At 40.2% G+C, this 19,873-nt stretch overlaps 2 protein-coding genes across 3 annotated transcripts; one reads left to right on the top strand and one right to left on the bottom strand.

Moving 5' to 3' along the window:
• Window positions 1-393: 393 nt before the first annotated feature.
• Window positions 394-2,991, bottom strand: olah (oleoyl-ACP hydrolase). Of its 2 annotated transcripts, none has more exons than XM_062436034.1 (7): window positions 2,909-2,991; window positions 2,595-2,741; window positions 2,211-2,349; window positions 1,984-2,083; window positions 1,220-1,389; window positions 1,049-1,131; window positions 394-683 (listed from the first exon to the last, which is right to left on the bottom strand). In XM_062436034.1, exons 2-7 carry the CDS (start codon window positions 2,722-2,724, stop codon window positions 541-543), a joined length of 765 nt encoding a protein of 254 aa, XP_062292018.1. In that variant the 5' UTR covers window positions 2,725-2,741; window positions 2,909-2,991; the 3' UTR covers window positions 394-540. The 2 variants fall into 2 exon arrangements, with proteins under 2 accessions (XP_062292018.1, XP_062292017.1); XM_062436033.1 differs by having other exon boundaries at window positions 2,595-2,725; window positions 2,909-2,985.
• Window positions 2,992-5,100: 2,109 nt separating this feature from the next.
• On the top strand, window positions 5,101-19,119 carry ago3b (argonaute RISC catalytic component 3b). Its single transcript, XM_062435356.1, has 20 exons — window positions 5,101-5,183; window positions 5,368-5,681; window positions 10,552-10,723; window positions 10,825-10,945; window positions 11,115-11,323; window positions 12,041-12,177; window positions 12,614-12,748; window positions 13,048-13,135; window positions 13,248-13,395; window positions 13,974-14,093; window positions 14,184-14,327; window positions 15,015-15,181; window positions 15,550-15,734; window positions 15,943-16,102; window positions 16,328-16,418; window positions 17,187-17,381; window positions 17,586-17,720; window positions 17,858-17,959; window positions 18,367-18,566; window positions 19,006-19,119. The coding sequence occupies exons 2-20, from the start codon at window positions 5,663-5,665 to the stop codon at window positions 19,112-19,114; spliced, it is 2,637 nt and encodes an 878-aa protein (XP_062291340.1). The 5' UTR covers window positions 5,101-5,183; window positions 5,368-5,662; the 3' UTR covers window positions 19,115-19,119.
• The last annotated feature ends 754 nt before the right edge of the window (window positions 19,120-19,873 follow it).

Genomic DNA, 19,873 nt, shown 5'->3' on the forward strand with positions numbered 1-19,873 from the left:
GGACATGGTTTTAGACTGTATGCATTTGAATATGGATTTAGAAATTAAAATGAGAAAAACCTTAGATTCTGTGGAGTTGATTTTATTTTATATTCATAGATAAATGTTGCTCAAATGATGTTGATGTTCTAAATGAGTTAACAAGTAGCTGCCTGAATGGCCCGGGGGTGTTGGTTAGCTTATTTAGGATGGCATGTGGTTTAATTTTTACCCAACCTTGACACACTATACATTGCTTGAAAACACAAACGATCATTATTCCACTCAGTGATACAAATACAAAACAGAGGAGTAAAATATCCACAAGTTCTTCTGCTATGCTAATTCTGACTTTTTGTTACAAACCCCTGTCAGAAGAGACCATGAGGATGAATGTAATCAAAAGGATTCAAATACAGTTCTTAAGTTAGATTTATTACAAATGGGGTTCAACACAGCTCAAACACATTAAGTTACACAGCTGGAATTTACAGAATTAAATTGATTCACAATGAATTAGTAACAAAAACATGTAAGTCAATATACAATATTCATATTTCATCATAAATAGTCCATTTCGGCTGTTTCCAGGTGCTTTGTGACATAGTCTAATATTATTTTTTCATTTCCAGAATCCTTTAGGTAAAAATGAGATCCATCGAGCATCCTGACAGTGAAATCTCCTGTTGTGATTTCTTTCCAAGCTGTTGATGACAAAGAAAGACAGAATATAATTAAATACATATAAGCAGGGAGATAAGTCATTTAGCCTACACAGACAGGACATACAGCGCTGTACTACAGTAACATTAATTCATACTGTTAGCTATGTTGTGCAATGCTCATCCTCACTTGAGGCAAGTCTGCATAAAGATGGAGGTTATGTGTGCTCTGAGGTCATTTGTAATGTGCACTATATGTAGCTGCCACTAAATGTTTTTTCAACTCATATGCAGTTAATCTAACAAAACTGCTAACTTGTAAACTGAAATTGGAGGACAGTGTTCTGCTGTCTCTATACTGAGCGTCCTGTGGCCTTGTTCATTGTGTATAACATCAGAGGACTAACCTTGTAAGTCATGAGGAATATCATCCTTTCCATCCAGACACGTGACTGGGCAGGAGAGAAACGGGCTGTCTAGCTTGTTACACCTGCAGGAAAAGATTTGTTCTGTATCAGATTATTTAAAACAAATGGTTAAATTAATGAATTAAGTAACAAACTGAGTCATCAGCCTACTTGTAGTTCTCCACAACGTGCAGGTCGGCCTTCAGGGCAGGAAGGAAGAGCTTCAGTACTTCAGGGTTGGCCAGCAGCTCAGGAGGAGTTCCTCCGATGGAAGTCATCCACTTGAGGAAATCATCATCTGTTAAAGAGCTTCTATTTGGGGCGTTGATTCGCATTTCTGACTGAAAAACAAAAGTAGGTGTAGAAATGGCTTAACAGCAACATCACACTCTTCTGTAAAGCATCTAAACTAGAAGTGCTCAATATTCAGGTGGTTTTGTTTCGGCTTTATTCTCCATTTACAGATTTTTTTGGTCCTTCCCACGTGTCATTAAAGACTTCATAGCTATAACTTTATGATTGTGTGTGTTCTTTTTTCTTCAATAAAAATAAAAATATTTCATTAAGACGGTTGAAATTGCCTGTGACACTGAAAATATTTTAGAAAATGGATGGATATCTGATATCTGAATTTGGATGCTGCGTGAATCACAATGGATTTAAGCCATTCAAATTTCAAAAAATAAAAATGTTCTTTAAGCAGCATTGGACTAAGTACATTAGAATATGATACTGATTTGCTCTGTAATCAGTCAATTAAATCTCATTATTACTTGGTGTTTAATTCATTTGAATACATAACCATCTATCCATACTTTATGAGAGGATGGAAATTAATTCTAGCAGTGCAACATAAGGAACATTATTCCTCTTGTATATTTAAAAGCAAAAGTCAGAAAAACAAAAATCAAACAAGGTTGACAACAGTCACTTACATAAGGAGCAGAAGCACCAGACAGGAAGACGTGAACTGGTTCGAGGTTGTGGACTTTCTTCAGAGCATCTGCAACTGCGAAGCTCGTAAAAGCACCAAAACTGAGACGGATCAGAAATATAAAACACTTTGGAAACAAAAAGGATGCATGTAATAAAACAGTGCTGTATTATCAGGACAGACTTCATGTTACTTATTCACTGTACTATACATTTATTATTTTCATACCTGTGGCCAAAGAGAGCAAAGGGCTTCTCTTTCAGCAGCGGTAACAAAGCACCAACAACCTCATCCACAATCTGCTGCATGTTCTGGAAGAACGGCTCTTTGGCTCGACTCTCCCTGCCTGGAAGTTTGACAGCAAACACTGAAAGTGACAGAAAAAGTGTTAAGAGCAAAACATTTCAAGCAGAGTAAAAGTACTATGACTTCATTCTGACATGATGATTTTAAAATGAAAAGCTCATGCTCCTTTTAAGAAGAGGAGCTGGATATCTTTTCTTTGTACATGTAAAAAACACATTATTTGCAAAAGTAAACAGGATGGACTGACAGTACTAAGTTCAGCACTTACACAATATCTCACAGACAGGTTTTTAAAATGTTTTTTACCTTCTATGGAGCTGCTGAGGACGTTTCCCCAGCGTGCATAGTGAATGGACCCTCCACCTGCCCAGGGGAAGCAGATCAGCCTGGCCACAGCATCTGGCCGTCTCTTGAAACAGTTGATCACCTTTTCCATCCTGATTGAATATGACACTTGTTTTACAAACATCTGCATGAGCTGCTGCAGTGCAAGCTCTTACTTCTGTTTAAACAGTACATGCAAGACATTGGCTGCACCATCTAAGCAATTCACCTTTAAACAGAAATCATGTTGACAAAAAAAGAAATGGGGAATGATAAAAATATATATGAAGTCACACCTTTTTGTTGTTTGTAGCACCATCAACTTCTCTTGTGAAAACAGTAATTCCTCATGCTGCTGAACTGCTGAGGTGGACTAGTTCCTGATTATTCTCTTCTATGGTTTATAGATGAAGCTGCTGTAAAGTTACAGCTGGAAACTGGAGACATCTACAGTATGGAGTGAGTATGTCCACGCTTACATGCAAACAGGTTACAGTAGGTTTACACTGTGTGTCAGTAACACTCCTACCAGACCTGGACAGACAGGAAAGTGCATGGAAAATGACAAAAGCTGACATGCAAGCTACGTATGTTTAATTTCTAACATGACGTAAATAGTTGAGAAGAAAGTTTAGAGGAAGTGACGTTGTTTTTCTACAGCTGGTATTTCCTGACGGATTTCCCTCAGTGGAGGAGTGGAGGGACAGACAGCTCCGTCAAGTTACACAGAAACAGGCGTGTTAAAACAGGAAACCAGTCTTTATTAAGAGGTAGCCTACACCATGGAAGATTATCTGGAGAGAAATACTATTGGAAACATCTAGAATGATAACATTTTTATGAATTATAGAAATTATTAAGAAAACTGATGTTTAACTAGCTCTAAGATTGGTGCTGAAACATTAATCTTTATAATATTGCATGTATAGATACTACATATACATGACTTTTTACCTCTAAACTGACACAAATCAGACCACGGACCCTCATCTGATGAGATTATTTTGCTTTTAGATGTTTTATTACAGTATGTGTATAAAACCCATGTCAAAAATATAATCATATAGATAGTATAGTATAGAATCATAGTGAAGATAAGTTATTCCCCTTTTTTGCAGGGACCCCCTGGAACCTACTCGAGGACCCCACTATGAAAAACATTGGCATATAGTAAATAAACTGATTACTGGGTAAACAGCCAGTCTATAAATATGAAAAATAGTTGCATAATAAGATAAGATGAGATAAAATAAGATATTCCTTTATTAGTCCCACAGTGGGGGACATTTACATTATTGCAGCAGCAAGCGGACAATTAAAAAAAAATGGGGAAAAAAGAAGAGCATCAATAGACAAATAATAAGTAAGTACACAAACAATAAAACAACAGTAGTAAAAAATATATAGTAACATTATGGACAAAGTAATATTGGTGTCAAATGATAATATACCTGAGTTGATACTGTTGTTGCACATATTTTAGGTGAAAATACACACACACATACACACATATAGGCTACACATACATAAATGTATATACACACACACCTATATATTGCACAGTTGAACTGAAGTACAGTAGTCTATCCAAAATACTTATATTGCACCATTGTGTACATTGAAAAAGTGCAGTTTGTGAAAATTGTCCAGGTAGGGTGCACTGGGAGCAGTGCTGGTTGTACAGTCTGACAGCTGCAGGGAGGAAGGACAATAATAATAATAGATTCTGGACTTTTTTATTAGGAAGAGGGAGGGTTTTCATGATAATTATACTTTTTTGTGTTTACCAAGCAGAGTATTTTATCCCAGACTATCTTGATACCAGTGGCGATTTTAGACCCTTTTATGGGTTGCTTAAGCAACCCTAAATTCAATCAAAGCACCCCTAAAAATAAGTAAATTAGTATAGTTTTTTTTTACTAAAAATTATTTTTTACAACTAATTATTTTGCAAGCCTGTCTGTTAGAGATGGGACCAACAATTATGTTGTTGTTTTATTTTAACAGGTTTAATGTACTTTGGATAGTTCTGTTATTAATATTGTATCTCCCTCAGGGTTCATTTAATATCTTAAGGGTCCTCTCTGTAGAAATCTGTGAATGTTTATTCTGAGCCATTATTATTATACACTATATATAGTAGACCACTCTACTATGTATTAATGTAATTTACGCTATTCCGTTAAATGAATTATTTAGCAGGGGTTTTTAACACTAGTCAAATTGTCATTAGGAGCTGAGCCCCCCCTAAAGGTCTGATCCTAGAATCGCCCCTGCTTGATGCATATCTGCAAGGAGATTTCTGAACATCTGCTGTGTAACACCTGTTGTCATTTAATCCTGCTTTATTTTGAAGGAGCGTGGCGGAAGTAGAAACATGCTAATGCTACTAGCTTGCCGTGAGTGAGAGCGAGAGGGCGGCGTAACGGCAGATTTCAGACCCGGTTTCTCACCGATACCGAGGAGGACGCCGGGGGGTAGCCAACCCCACATATATCTATCTGATAAAGAAGAACGCCGTATTGTCACGTTAACCAAACCCGGAGGAAGACGAATCCAGTCAATGAACGGGTGAATATTAACGTTAAGTTGTTGTTGTGCTCGGTGTCGGTAGTTGTCGTCGGCTAAAAGCTAAACTCTTGTTAGCCGCTGATGCTAACAGCTATCAGCCAATTTGAACCAGGGTTTTTTTTTAAAGTGTCACAAACATGTCCACCAACACTGACTATATAATGTTCTTCTCATCTCTTTTCAGCTATTACTCTGCTAAAAAACAAACAAACTTTGGAGTAAGTAAAGTTGGGGAGGCTTTTGTTCAACTTTAAGCTGCCACAGTGAAGTGAAGTGAAGCTCCGGGCAGGTGGAGACACAAGCGGCCCGGTTACACATCAGCGAAGCCGGGGAGCCCGAGAGAGAGAGCCCGGGGAAGAAACACTGGTGGGGTGCAGCAGCCAGCAGCGACAGGGGAGCCAGCTTTAAAGCTTTAACCTGCCACTGGGAGATTTGATCACTGGGTGCCGGCCGGGTTCATCCGGACTGAATCCTCATGAATGGAAATCGGAACAACAGGTGGGATCCTGCGGCCGTGCTCGCTGATTTGGTGCCCAGGTGCTGCTCTCTGCACTCTGGTGGGGTTATTTTCAGACAGGGTGCAGTCCGAGACATATACGTTTGACCAGTGGCGATTCAAGCACCCCCTAAATCTGATCTCAGCACCCCTAAAAATACATAAATTATTGTATTTTTCCCCCCTTAAAATGATTTTATACAACTTTAATCATATTGTGAGCCTGTCTGTCTAGAGATGGGACAAACACTTATGCTACAGTTTCAAATGGTTTTATTTTGACAGGTTTAATGTACTTTGGATAGTTCTGTCATTAATATTGTGTTTCCCTCAGGGTTCATTAACTATCTTAGGGTCCTCTCTGTAGAAATCTGTGATTGTTTATTCTGAACCATTATTATCATACATTATAGTAGACCACTCAACTATGTATTAATATTTCTTGTTGTAATTTACATTATCTACTGAAATGAGTAATTTAGCAGGGGGTTTGAACACTTGCAGGGCATTGTATGTCAAATTCTCATTAGGAGCTGAGCCCCCCTAAAGGTCTGATCCTAGACCCCCCCCCTGCGTTTGACCCCCATATTATAGCTTTTTAGAGGGTGGCTGGTACTTTAAAGTTAACAAAGATATATTAAAAAGCTGGTAACACAGTGGGTAAAGTAGTCTCTGGACCATAATGGGAACTGGTGAAGACAGATATTCAAATTGCAAACTCCAGCAAACAAAAACCGTCTCTCTGCAGTTTTACCAGCCACTTTTCCTGTGTGTGTGTGTGTGTGTGTGTGTGTGTGTGTGTGTGTGTGTGTGTGTGTGTGTGTGTGTGTGTGTGTGTGTGTGTGTGTGTGTGTGTGTGTGTGTGTGTGTGTGTGTGTGTGTGTCAAACCAGTCTCACTTGCTTTTTTGTCTCTCTTTATTATCTACGTCAGTCTTCCTCGGCTGTCAGAGGCAGGTGGTGATCTCGTCAGGTGTGCCTGAAGCCTGAGAGGCTGTCTCACTTTCAAGGAGGGGTCTGTGTGTGTGTGTGTTTTCATATCCGTTTGTTGAAGGGGGTGGAGGGGGATCCTTTTGACACCAGCTGCTCCCATATTCATCCTGCCTGTTGGATAAAGTTCAGTTAACTGCTGCCTCAGTTAATTACAAATCAATTGAGTATTGCAGGGCACAAGTCAATTAACTTTTTGTTGCCAAGGGGCACAATTTGTGTGGCACAGCTTGTATATTATTGATGTTGCTGGGGCCAGTGGTGGACTGAGAAGAGAAAAAATTAAAGAAAAAAAAGTGGGGAGGAAGGTAGGGGGTTCATGGTTCATGAAACTGACCCACATCCACTTTACATTGTTTGAACACATACAGAACAAAGTTTTATTAGAGATGTAGCGTAAACTGCGCATCTTTAAAACACAGTCGGTATCTTGATTAACAGGCAGGAGTGTATTGTAGAGCTTCCAACTATTTATTGATTAGTCAATGGACAGAAAATTAATCTCCAACTGTTTTGATGATCAATTTGTTTTGAGTTTTTTTTTTTTTTAAATAATGTTTATTTTTCTTAGCATTAAAATCTTCTGGTTTCTATAGTCTTCTGTGGTAGTAAACTTGAATATCTTTGGGTTGTGAACTGTTGGTCAGGACAAAACTAGACAGTTGTGGGTGAGAAAATGATAGACATATTAGTAGATAAAGAAAATAATCATTAGTTAAAGCCCTAGTATATTTAAATTTGCATTTATGTGTCGACAAGGTTGCCGTACTCTGCCTGTACATCAAATCTGTATGACACGGATATCTTTGAAAACAGTGCTGCAACTAACAAATACTCTCAGTATAAATGTTGTATTAATTGTATAAAATGTAGAGCTGCAACAATTAGTCAATTAATCGACTAGCTGACAACTATTTGATAATTAATCATTTCAAGTCATTTTTCAACAAGAAAATGTCCACCCTCATGTTAAATGTGAATATTTTTTGGTTGTGAACTGATGGTCAGGACAAAACTAGACATTTGAGAACGTTACCCATGATTTTTAGGACACGGTGACATTTTTCCAGAATTTTCTGACATGTTACAGTCCAAACAACTGATCGATTTTAGTGGAGAAAATAATCAATAATGAAAATAATTGTTAGTGGCTGCCCTAATAACCTCTCACAGCCTGAGCTGATTTTCTCAGATAGTTCGTTTTATCTAACCAACATGTCAAAACCTAAAGATACTCACTTAATAATGACATAAAGCACAAAAAACAGCAAATCCTCACATTTAGAGAAGCTGAAACCAGTGAATGTGACCTATTTAAACTACAGATTCATCAATTAACTGTTTTAACATCAGAGCTCTCCCTGTCACCTCATCCTCATATCTTTTTAATTCATTAAACTCATAAATGTGTAATTTCTAATGGGGCACAATGAGGGCAGCAGATTTTTTTGATTGAGTGGGTTTACCCCCGACACAATTAATGTTACAGAATGAAAGTTTTCATTGTTGGCTCAGTGTTTGAAGTGGTGAATGGAAAAAAATCCCAAAAAACATAGCAGCGTGGTAATTTACAAAACAATCTTTTCTTGTTGCTTGCCTCACCGGGAAAAACTTATTATGCCGCTTCAACAGGCCGATTTTCCCCTCAGTGGAGCTGTTGAAATTATCGGACACAGGAGCGATATGTGTCTTATTCACCAAACTGAGAATAAGACAGCATCATAAACTGTGTATTCTGAATTTGGCTAAATCAGCACTTCATTTGATCTTAATATGACAAGTTTAACTTTCAATCCAAATCTGACACCTTGTAATCTTTTGGAAAGCAGTGATCTCTTAAAATGAATTAGATATAAAGTTTTCCAGCACATATCAGATGATTTAATAGCTGTGGTCTGGATAGTTGAGGAGGTTAAAATGACATTAGCTGTAATAATACGATTATCTTGACACATTTTTCAGTCTCAAACCTTCAGTGTGTTAAGACTGTGCAGTATGACATCAGTGGAGTAAATCTTTGAAAGTGTGTGGGTTGAATGTCAGCGCTGTGTGGGCCGCTCCTGCCAGTGCGGTGCATTTGTATGATGATGATGATGATGATGATGATTAAGCAGCCTGATAAGTGGTCATTAATCTTGTCATTGTTGCTTGCTCCACACTGAATCTTTTGTGTTTTTGGGTCATTATTTACTGGTGCGGTAGCTGCTTTTCTTGTCTTGTGCCTCGTGCAGCACGTTTTCCCATAATTCTTCTTAGAAAGAAAAAAACCCCCAACAACAACAAAAAAACAACATAATGTCGGAGTTATTTTGTTGTCACTCACGTTTCCCCCTTTTTACAAACTGATTTCAAACAGACGTCTTTGTCGCCAGAGCGTCCGAGACAAATCCGTGTGCACCTGTTTTCCCTCCTCTTGCCAGCATGCCTTCAGTTGCCATGGAGAAACTGTAGCCACATGGGTGCCATCGCCATGGGAACAGCTCAGGGGAGGAAGCGACCTGGCGACGCATCAGCAGAGAAAGTGCAGTCTTTTTTTTTTTTAGTGTATTAACAGAGCGATGCCTCCTTATGGCAGGGTCAGCCCTTGACCCCCGAGAGGCGCCCGCTGCTCCGAGGCTGAAACTGTTTCATATTTTCCACCCACAGCTCCGTCTCCAGTAATTCATCATCACTGCCAGACTCCTTTTCTTCACACTTTTTCCCCTGATGACAACAAAGCACATATCTTCTTTTTTTTTTTTTTTTTTTTTTTAAACAGTCTGAACTCAGTGTGCGTGTGTGCAGACTTTATGTCATGTTTGTCGTTGTGTGTTTCTGTGTGCGGCGGATCCTCTGACTCACATTCATGGAAATTGTGTGGTTGTGTGATGTCAGCCCTTTCACCAAGTAGTTTCCAGTTTGGCATTTATGAAAATTGGTGTCAAATTGGCGTGGTTGACGCCCGCCTACGTTTTCTTTCTCCTCTCCGTCTGGCAAAAGGCTGTGTCAATCAGAAGAAATTTGTGACCGATGAGCTGGGTTTTATGCAAAATGCCATAAAATTCTGAAGCGGTTTATTCACTTAACAGGAGGGGGAGGGGCAAATGGCGTTTGTTTCAGTTTTGTCAGTTTTTACATGAGGCAATCTTTAACGTCCCTAACACTGTTCAGTTCCACCAGCTACCGTCTGCTCTTTCCTCCTTATTAACCACTTCCTTCCTCCACAGTCAGTTTGTCTTTTTTCTCAAACACTTCAGGTTTCCTACATTTATGAGTGTCAGTTTGGGCTCGGTTGTAGCTGTCGAGACACAGATGGTCGAAAATTTACGTGAATGGTTTAAATTCGGGGGCGTTCGTATCACATTAAATAGTGACCAAATATTGAGGCAAATTTGTTTCATGTTAAACTTTTTTATTCATGGGTTTTGTTGTTGTTTTTTGGCTGCTATATACTACAAAGAGACAGTATACTATAATATAGTATATATTTGGTTTTAGCAAAAAGTTGTCTATGTACATCCAGCATATGGAGCATCATTAGGAATTCATTCATGGGGTCATATTTGTTTCAACTTGTCAATGTTAGCTCTAATATTCAGTCTACTACTGACCCTGTTTTGTTCTTCACCAGCTCCTGAGGGTTAGGATATCTGCCTCTTTAGCTGCTTAATAATCCACTATGCTCACCAGCGAGTCACTAACTTTGTCTGTCAGGCAGGTAGTGTATAAGGGCTTTTAGAGCTTTTTCACTAAACTGTTGCCCTCTGTGGCTGAACAAGACAGTGCTGATGGTCAACATAGATGGTGTCGATATTAAAGTTGTAATTTATTAAAAAGGTATGCTGTAAATCCTTCTTAACATTTTTTTTTTTAAGTCATTCATATTTTTACATGTGTTGTTTTAGGAGCCGCTGAAGCCCAAGCCCTTTTTTCGTTGCCACGGCGACCTGGCTATGGCACCATTGGGAAGGCCATCAAGCTTCTGGCGAACTGCTTCCAGGTGGAAATCCCCAAGATCGACGTCTACCTGTATGAGGTGGACATCAAGCCTGATAAATGTCCCCGCAGAGTCAACAGGTGACAGAAAACACTTAAACTGGTTTAAGACTTCTGTTGAGTTTGTGTCAGTGTGGATAGATATATTGATTATGGTGATGTGTTTGTCTTGGTCTTTGTAGGGAGGTGGTGGACTCCATGGTTCAACATTTCAAGGTGACCATCTTTGGTGATCATCTGCCAGTGTACGATGGGAAGAGAAGCCTCTACACTGCAAGCCCGCTACCCGTCGCCACTAGTGGGGTAAGACTCTACTGCTCGTGATTAATGCAGTCTTTACTAACTCAATATAACTTTTGATGACTGAAGTGACTAAAATTTGTTTTCATCAACTTGCTTTGGTATACTTGAAAAATAGATTAATAAAGTTATAAAGTTGTACAGCACAAATAACCTTTGTTTTCCTCTTCAGGTCGACCTGGATGTCACACTGCCAGGTGAAGGTGGGAAGGACCGCCCGTTCAAAGTCAGCATGAGATTCGTTTCTTTGGTCAGCTGGCACATGCTGCACGAAGTCTTGACAGGACGCAACGTGCCTGAACCGATGGACCTGGAGAAACCTGTCAGCACTAACCCTGTTCACGCCGTGGACGTAGTCCTTCGACACCTGCCCTCCATGAAGTACGATCTCTGACCTGGAAATATAGATAAATGTTTTTCAAATTATCATAGTAAAGAAAATAAAGCCCATGCCTTACACGTAGTTATATAGCATAGTTGTTAAAAGGTTAAAAGTTTAATAACATTCTTTAGTTGCTCATTATCCCCATTAATAATTGTGATTAAAATACACTTGTTTAGTTTTCTATTCCCCCGTTACAGTTTCTGCTATCAATGACTGCTTATTTAGAGAATATTTACAGTCTTAATAGTCCTGGATTAAGCATGAGAAGAATGTTTTCTGTTAATTTGTTCTCTGGTCATTAATTATAATCCAAGGATGAGCAGGAAGAGATACTGGAGCTGCTGTATAGCTAATATTGTTCATATTGTATGAACAGTATGTACCAAAAGTGCCCTACAATAACTAATGGGGATATATTTTTAGTAAATTAGGCAGACCAAGTGGGATATGGAAACAACAGGCAGATATGGATTAAAAGCATCTTTTTATGTAATCTACCTCTGGATGTACCAACTAAAATAGCTTTCAGTAATAAGAGCAAAAAACCCTTTTTTAGCTCTGCGTGGTTCAGATCTGTAACTCAGGCAGCGCTTGTGTTACGCTGCACCTGGTGAACCACACAGGGGAATGCAACTCCCAGCTGTGGTCTCAGGGTTTTATTTCTGTGCTCTGCTAACCTTTGTGTCACCTTCGTGCCCCTCTCCGCTCACCAGGTACACCCCCGTCGGACGATCCTTCTTCTCCTCCCCAGAGGGCTACGACCACCCGCTAGGTGGAGGAAGAGAGGTCTGGTTTGGTTTTCATCAGTCGGTACGGCCAGCCATGTGGAAGATGATGCTCAACATTGATGGTGAGCAAGTATTAAAAAAAACTTCAACACACCAAGGACATCTGATCATGTATTTTAATTTCAGCTCCTGTTAGAGAGAGATTTGGGGAATTTTTTTTTTTGTCACGCTGACATGATGAACACTTGTGACAGAGAAATCTAGGATCAGATCAATAACTAAATAAATTAAACAGCGCTTTTATCTCCTTAAAAAAACGTATGACCAGCTCAAAAGGCTCTGATTTTATGCATAAGACTTATTTTTGTTGATCTTGTTTGAAGTGGTTGACTTAGTGTTTCATCACTGAACAGTTAAAGTCTCTGCTATAAAATTTAAACATTAATCTCTTTGGCACTGTCTGCTCCATATCTCTAAATGAACCTTCATCCACCTCCACCTGTGTTGTTTTTGTTGTTATTGTTTTTTACAGCCTGACTTTGTCCTGTATCGTTTCAGTGTCAGCCACAGCTTTCTACAAAGCCCAGCCAGTCATTCAGTTCATGTGTGAGGTCCTGGACATTCACAACATTGACGAACAGCCCCGCCCGCTCACAGACTCCCACAGGGTCAAGTTCACCAAAGAGATCAAAGGTACTGACTGCGTGTCACCAAGGAATGGCAGAGCCTCTGCTTGTTTTCACTGCGCTGCCATTAGAGGCCTCTCCCTGCACCGCTTTGTGTTGTTGCAGAGGAAGCTCCTGTAGCTGTTTGATGTTGTAGTCGAAAATATTCAGTGTTTGATGCTTTGTGAGTTTTCACGCCTCATTTGATGCACAAAGGCAGCAGAGATAAAAGTTGAATATGTACTGTAGAGACTTGCACCTATTCAGATATTCACTCAAAAATTTTGCTGATGCTTATTTACACTGATGCCTCCGCTGTCTGTACAGGTCTGAAAGTGGAAGTCACTCACTGTGGAACCATGCGTAGGAAGTACAGAGTCTGCAATGTAACCCGCCGCCCTGCCAGCCTCCAGACGTACGTTGTTTTACTTTCGAACCAGAAGCTGTTAACCCACACTCATAAAAAAAAAAATCTAACAATACATTCAAAAACGTTCACGTTCTTCTTGTACTTTTGAAACCCGCAGATTTCCTTTGCAGCTTGAGAACGGTCAGACAGTTGAACGCACAGTGGCGCAGTACTTCAGAGAGAAGTATAATCTGCAGCTGAAGTATCCCCACCTGCCGTGCCTGCAGGTGGGACAAGAGCAGAAACACACCTACCTGCCCCTGGAGGTAAGGAGTAACTGTGAGGGTATCATTCATTGCCAAATACTCATTTGATCTTTTTACCCATAAACCAGGAATATCAAAATCAGTGCCATGAATCATAAATTACAGTTTTATATCCGTTCTGTTTCTTGTTAATGTCAGGCCCAGGCATATGTTAAAGCCAGCGTGGATCATACCAAACCTCTGAATCATAGTCCACATCTTAGATTCAAACAAGTTTTTAGTGTTTATACCCATTGACTCCTGTTTCCACCAGCTGGAGAAACGATAGATTAGTCAGATGATAGTAAGTAGGATTAAGAATGAGGATGAAAGAAAAAGTAAAGAAAGAAAAACGACATCAGGAAAAATGGTGACATGCATGGATGAGATTGACAAGTAGAAGTTGTTCAGAAATAACCCTTAAATCAACATTTTTTATGATCAATTATAAAAAACACATTACTGCAGCTCACATATCAGCTGAAAATGATGTGAGCGTATAACAGTGTCAGACTGAAGTGTAATGAAATGGCAGTCATCATCAGGTTGGATTAAGAGCCGGATTAACCTGAATTACTGTTAATTTTTTCCCCGTCTAGGTGTGTAACATTGTTGCCGGACAGCGCTGCATTAAAAAACTAACAGATAATCAGACGTCGACCATGATCAAAGCAACGGCGCGCTCTGCCCCCGACAGACAAGAGGAGATCAGCAGACTGGTGAGTATCCTGTCACACAGAAAATATATACAAATTCTACATTTTTGTCTCTTTTAACTAAAAACAAATCTCCTTCTCTCTTCACCTCAGGTACGGAGTGCAAATTACGAGGCCGACCCGTTCGTCCAGGAGTTTCAGTTCCGCGTTCGTGACGAGATGGCTCAGGTGATGGGCCGCGTCCTGCCGGCCCCCATGCTGCAGTATGGCGGCAGGGTGAGCTCTGAACCCTTTATGGTACCTTCCCTTTAAATCACGCTTCATATGCATGTGTGTGTGTGTGAGACAGCAGGTTTCCTCCAGTATGTCAAAGTGTAGACTAACAAAAGTATCTACACTTTAAAAATGATTTTACAAAACAAAAACAAAAAAATGATGATCAAATAAATAAGTGTTTAGATATGTAAACTGCATTAGTACTTGTATTAGTATGATTTGAAAATGAGTGTTTGTGACATCAGTAATTTAAATCAAAAATTAAACATGTCATTTCTGCAGGGGAAACCCTGTGATCTGTAGTTTTAGTTTCTCATATTTGATGTGCTTCCTCTGTACACCACAATTCTCTCTGGTCGCCTCTCATCTGTTTCACATCGTTTCTTTGTGTAATTGAACCGAATTTGCTGAGATTTTACACTCTTTTACAAGTGCATGTTGTTTTAGAGAGATCATCTAGAGAAGTTATTTTATTTTAAACATACTCTGTTTTTTTGCATGTCTGTCATAAAAATAAGTTTTTTGCACAACCGAATCAGAAATGAGCACAGATAAAAATGAATAATAAATTAATCTCTAATGCCATCATTAGCCTATTCTATTGATCAGTAGCCCCTGATCTTGACATCCTGTTGGCTGCCTTGATTCTTTTGAACCCCATCACTTGTCTATGTGTCGATGTACTGTTTGTGTCAGCGTGACTGCCAGCCCCAGCAGATCAACCCTGCACTGTCGTTGCAGAACCGCACGGTGGCCACACCCAGCCACGGGGTGTGGGACATGAGGGGGAAGCAGTTTCATACCGGAGTGGAGATCAAGATGTGGGCCATCGCCTGCTTCGCCACCCAGAGGCAGTGCCGCGAGGAGATTCTCAAGTGAGCTCTCAAAATCATCGTCGTTGCTCAGTTTAGTTACTTATTAGCAGAGTTGCAATGTGATGAACACTGAGAACTGATTTGAGGATGATGTACTGATTCGTCCAAATTATGTTGGCAGTGAAAAGCTAAGGAAGCCATGAAGAAAACTATTAAAAGAAACCAAATAATAATTTTAATTGTCTAATTCTAATTTTGTTCAATAACATACATTTGTTTTGGAATAGAAACAACATGTTACTTACTCCCTAATTTGACTTTTATTTTCATATTAATGAACCAATTTGCTGGTCATTTCAAACGTGCATATCTTGAAAACAATACTGTACATTATCCTGTATGGTAACATCTTTCTTCTTTTCATGCAGGAGCTTCACTGACCAGCTGCGGAAAATCTCAAAGGACGCTGGGATGCCAATCCAAGGCCAGCCATGTTTCTGTAAATACGCCCAGGGAGCTGACAGTGTGGAGCCCATGTTCAGACACCTGAAGAACACCTACGCCGGGCTGCAGCTAATCATCGTCATCCTGCCTGGAAAAACACCCGTCTATGGTATACAAATAATAGTTTAAAAAAAATCTAATACAGTCTGTCAGCTCAGGATAAGACAATGAATATCAAGAAGTGAATATGTGGAGACCTTCAATTCAAACCTTCTTGGCTACTTCTGTTTACTCAGTTATGATGTTTGTGGAGCTTTTGAAGTGCAAACAAAGATGTGGCTGCGTGCTAACATGAACGTCTAATCTTTGACCCACAGCTGAGGTGAAGCGGGTGGGAGACACCCTCCTGGGCATGGCCACCCAGTGCGTGCAGGTGAAGAACGTAGTGAAGACGTCCCCACAGACCCTCTCCAACCTCTGCCTCAAGATCAACGTCAAACTGGGCGGCATCAACAACATCCTGGTTCCACACCAACGGTAAAGACAACAAAGCAAATAAAGATTAACAAAGAACTTCTGCGTTCTCTCTGCTGCGCTGATAAATGTCGTTATGACAGACATGTTTACCTCACAAGATATATATTCCTGATATTTCCCTCCTGGCTCGCTCTGTTATCTCTGCCGTCTGGTTGTCAGAGACATCGTGTGACATCTTGACGGACTGGTTGGAAGATAAATTTGTGTCCCTTGTCTTTCATCCAGGCCCTCTGTGTTCCAGCAGCCAATCATCTTCCTCGGGGCTGATGTCACTCATCCTCCAGCAGGAGACGGGAAAAAACCATCTATTGCAGCAGTAAGACTTCACTTTAGAATAAAACTCGCCTTGTCTGTCCTCACCACATTTGTGTATATTGAAATATAGCTAACACTTACATTTCCTTGCAGAGTTGAATAGATTTTATCTTATCTAATCTTACACCATCTCTATCAGTCTTTGACAACAGCTGCTTCTCCTAAAATGCTGTTTAACTGGTAGCAAGCTTTAGCTTTTGGTGCGCCGGTTTAAAGGATATTTGACCTTGTTGTTTTTAAGCTGTACTCTAACTACAGTAAAGCTAATGTGGGCTGCTTTTCGTTGCAGTTATATGCTGCACTCTCATATTTTATGCTCTATTTAAGTCTGGCTTTTTCTATTTTTCTGTACTTTGTTTTATTTTTTATTATAATTGGGTTTTTTTTATTGTGTGTTTTAATGTTTACGATTTTATTTTAATTGTATGTTTTTATGCTTCCAATTCTTACTGTTAAATGTTTGCTTTTATGTAAAGCAAATTGAGTATGAAATGCTTATAGAACATTCGAAAGAAATGGACAGGGAGCACAGTTTCCTGCATTATTTTAGAGCTTAAGTTGATAGTTTAGAACATGAAATTATGATTTATAAATATATTTCGTTTTTTATTCTTTTCTTTTAGTCTTTTTATTACTTACAGATATTTTCACCAATGCAAAGAAAGCCCAGAAAAGCCAGAAATGTAGTTCATCTAATTCAGGTTATTAAGCTTTTACAGATATCATCAGAATAGTATCTGACTTGACTAACAGCTGTGTCTCACTACAGGTGGTGGGCAGCATGGACGCTCACCCCAGCAGGTACTGTGCTACGGTGCGGGTCCAGAGGCCCAGACAGGAGGTCATCCAGGATTTGGCCTCAATGGTGCGAGAGCTCTTGATCCAGTTCTACAAATCAACCCGATACAAGCCAACCAGGATCATCTTCTACAGGGACGGAGTATCTGAGGGCCAGTTCAGACAGGTGTGTTAACTCATCTCTTTGTTTAGATCTTTAATGTTTTGTTTTTGTGTGGTTACAGAATCAAAAAGAGTCTCAAATGTCTAGTTAAGTCCCGTTTGGCCAGTAACTGTTGGTTGTTGTGCCTATGCACCAAATTAGCAAAGATAGGTTATTTATACTGTTTTTACTTGGCGATTTAAACTCAGACTGTGAATTTCTGTATAGGTGCTGTATTATGAGCTGCTGGCCATCAGGGAGGCTTGCATCAGTCTAGAGAAGGATTACCAGCCAGGGATTACCTACATCGTCGTTCAGAAACGCCATCACACACGCCTCTTCTGTGCAGATCGCAACGAGCGGGTGAGTAACTCAGGATTTATTTTTGTAGATAATATTAATGGAATGAGTCATTACCTCACAAAAGGGTGAAAAAGGGGATTTGATACCAGGTTCACTGCTTTGATCTTTTAAATAATTTGTTGAATTGTATTGTTTAGGTTGGAAGAAGTGGGAACATTCCTGCCGGCACCACAGTGGACACAGACATTACGCACCCCTACGAGTTTGACTTTTACCTCTGCAGTCACGCTGGAATCCAGGTAAGCCTCTCAAGACCAACACAGACTTTCAACACCCAGCTTTGCTCTTAATAATTATGGCACAGAAAACAGTAACGAGATGATAGTTTTATAAGAGGAGGAGGAAGGTAAGAATATCTGTTTTTGACTACAGAAATAGGACTAGAAAAATCTATGACATTAAGTCTCTTGCAGTAGTGAGCAGCCTCTCTGCTGCACTGTTAGCTCCCGGGAAATTCAGCTTTGTCAGAGATGCGAGTGGGCGCAGGGTTTTTGAGGTGAAACAGACTGACTGAGCACAGAGTTACTTTCTTTTCACCAGACTTGGTTTAAGTTGGTCAGCCAGTTTTAGCAGCAGCTAGTTGTTCGCGCTCTCTCTGCGGATCTGCTTTCTCTCGGGTGCGGTTAACTCTGCTTCCTACCCCCAGGGTACGAGCCGGCCTTCCCACTACCACGTGCTGTGGGACGACAACTGTTTCACCGCTGACGAGTTCCAGCTCCTCACCTACCAGCTGTGCCACACCTACGTGCGCTGCACGCGCTCCGTCTCCATCCCAGCACCGGCCTACTACGCCCACCTTGTGGCCTTCCGTGCCCGCTACCACCTGGTCGACAAAGAGCATGACAGGTACGCTACTTTTGGTCAAATTGCTCACAAATTCAGATTCAACCTGTGATAAGGGGTTATAAGTAGATGCTGGAAGATCTTAAGGGGTCAAAGCCCACAAACTTCCTTTTTATAAATGTTTTTAGGTTGCAGGAAGATTGTATAAATTTTTTTGAGCTTATGCTACAAAATGGCAATAGTTTGATCATTTTCATGCCACCTTGATATTTCTTTTATTTTATTGTTTTTATTGTATGGCTGTTATTTGTACTCATGTTTTTAAGTCTTTTTATTTATTTTATTTGTATTTTATGCCTTGTGTGAGTTATGTCTTTTTTTAATTATAATTATTATTATTATTTTTGTTATAATTTTCTTCTGTACATACTTCTTTACAAATTAAGCTGGATTGGACTTAACATTATTTCTCTCTGTCTCTGTGCTTATTTCCTCCCAACAGTGCCGAGGGCAGCCACGTCTCAGGGCAGAGTAACGGCAGGGATCCCACGGCGCTGGCCAAGGCCGTTCAGATCCACCACGACACACTGAGGACCATGTACTTCGCCTGATCGCTCCCCCCCCCCCCCCCCCTCCACCACCACTTCCCTCCACCTTTACCAGCCACTCAGCCAGTCTTAGTGTCCGACTTTTTGGATCAGCCGCCTCTTCTCATCGAGCGGAGCGGCGTCGTGCCGTCGCAGCTTTGTGGCCGCTGGCCCACGACGACGGCAGCAGGCTGCGTAAGGATGTCATAAGCCAGAGAGGAATACAGCTGCATTATGCAATTTGAAACCAGCCAATTATTTCTGTGCTCCCACCCATGCATCTGTTTCACCCCCCCCCCCCCCCCTCATCTCCTCTGCTGTATTTTAAATCATGACGGATTCAGTTTCCTTTTTAAAACTCGCATGTCACCTCCTCGCCCTTCCGGATTTTAAAGTTTTGTTTCTTTTTTTTTTTAAATTTCTTGTCTGTTTTTTTTCTTTTCTTTTCTGGATCATGAAACAAAGCATCGTGAGATTTAGCAGGGAATATAAAAACAGCAGATTTTTGGTTTTTTTGTTGCATGGGTGGGTACGAAGCAGAACCAGTGAGGACCTTACTTTGAGCCTCACATTGAGCCCTAATCTCCCTGGTTTATATTGTAGACGGTTTTACATGTTTGTGTGTTTTTTTTCAGCTTGTCTAGATAGGATACTGTATTTGTCTGTCGGGTAAATGCGTGATTGCCACGGCGTAACGTTAGTCGAGAACACTCGTTTAAAAACAAAAACAAACAAAACAACAAAGCTTTGCCCCCTTTTTTAGTTTTTTAGCTCTCGAAAAAT

Source organism: Scomber scombrus, chromosome 16 (assembly GCF_963691925.1).
Source record: "Scomber scombrus chromosome 16, fScoSco1.1, whole genome shotgun sequence".
In the NCBI taxonomy this organism is placed as follows: domain Eukaryota; kingdom Metazoa; phylum Chordata; class Actinopteri; order Scombriformes; family Scombridae; genus Scomber; species Scomber scombrus.

Bases quoted from the DNA above. Each gene is read 5' to 3' on its own strand.
- olah (XM_062436033.1), bottom strand. From the start codon at position 2,931: ATGGTGCTACAAACAACAAAAAG. The intron at 2,350-2,594 runs GTAAAAAACATT...TGTCACTTTCAG, and splicing joins CCTCAGCAGCTCCATAGAAG to TGTTTGCTGTCAAACTTCCA. The intron at 684-1,048 runs GTTAGTCCTCTG...TGTCATCAACAG, and splicing joins TATTCCTCATGACTTACAAG to CTTGGAAAGAAATCACAACA.
- ago3b (XM_062435356.1), top strand. The intron at 10,724-10,824 runs GTGACAGAAAAC...TGGTCTTTGTAG, and splicing joins TGTCCCCGCAGAGTCAACAG to GGAGGTGGTGGACTCCATGG. The intron at 14,094-14,183 runs GTGAGTATCCTG...TCTTCACCTCAG, and splicing joins AAGAGGAGATCAGCAGACTG to GTACGGAGTGCAAATTACGA.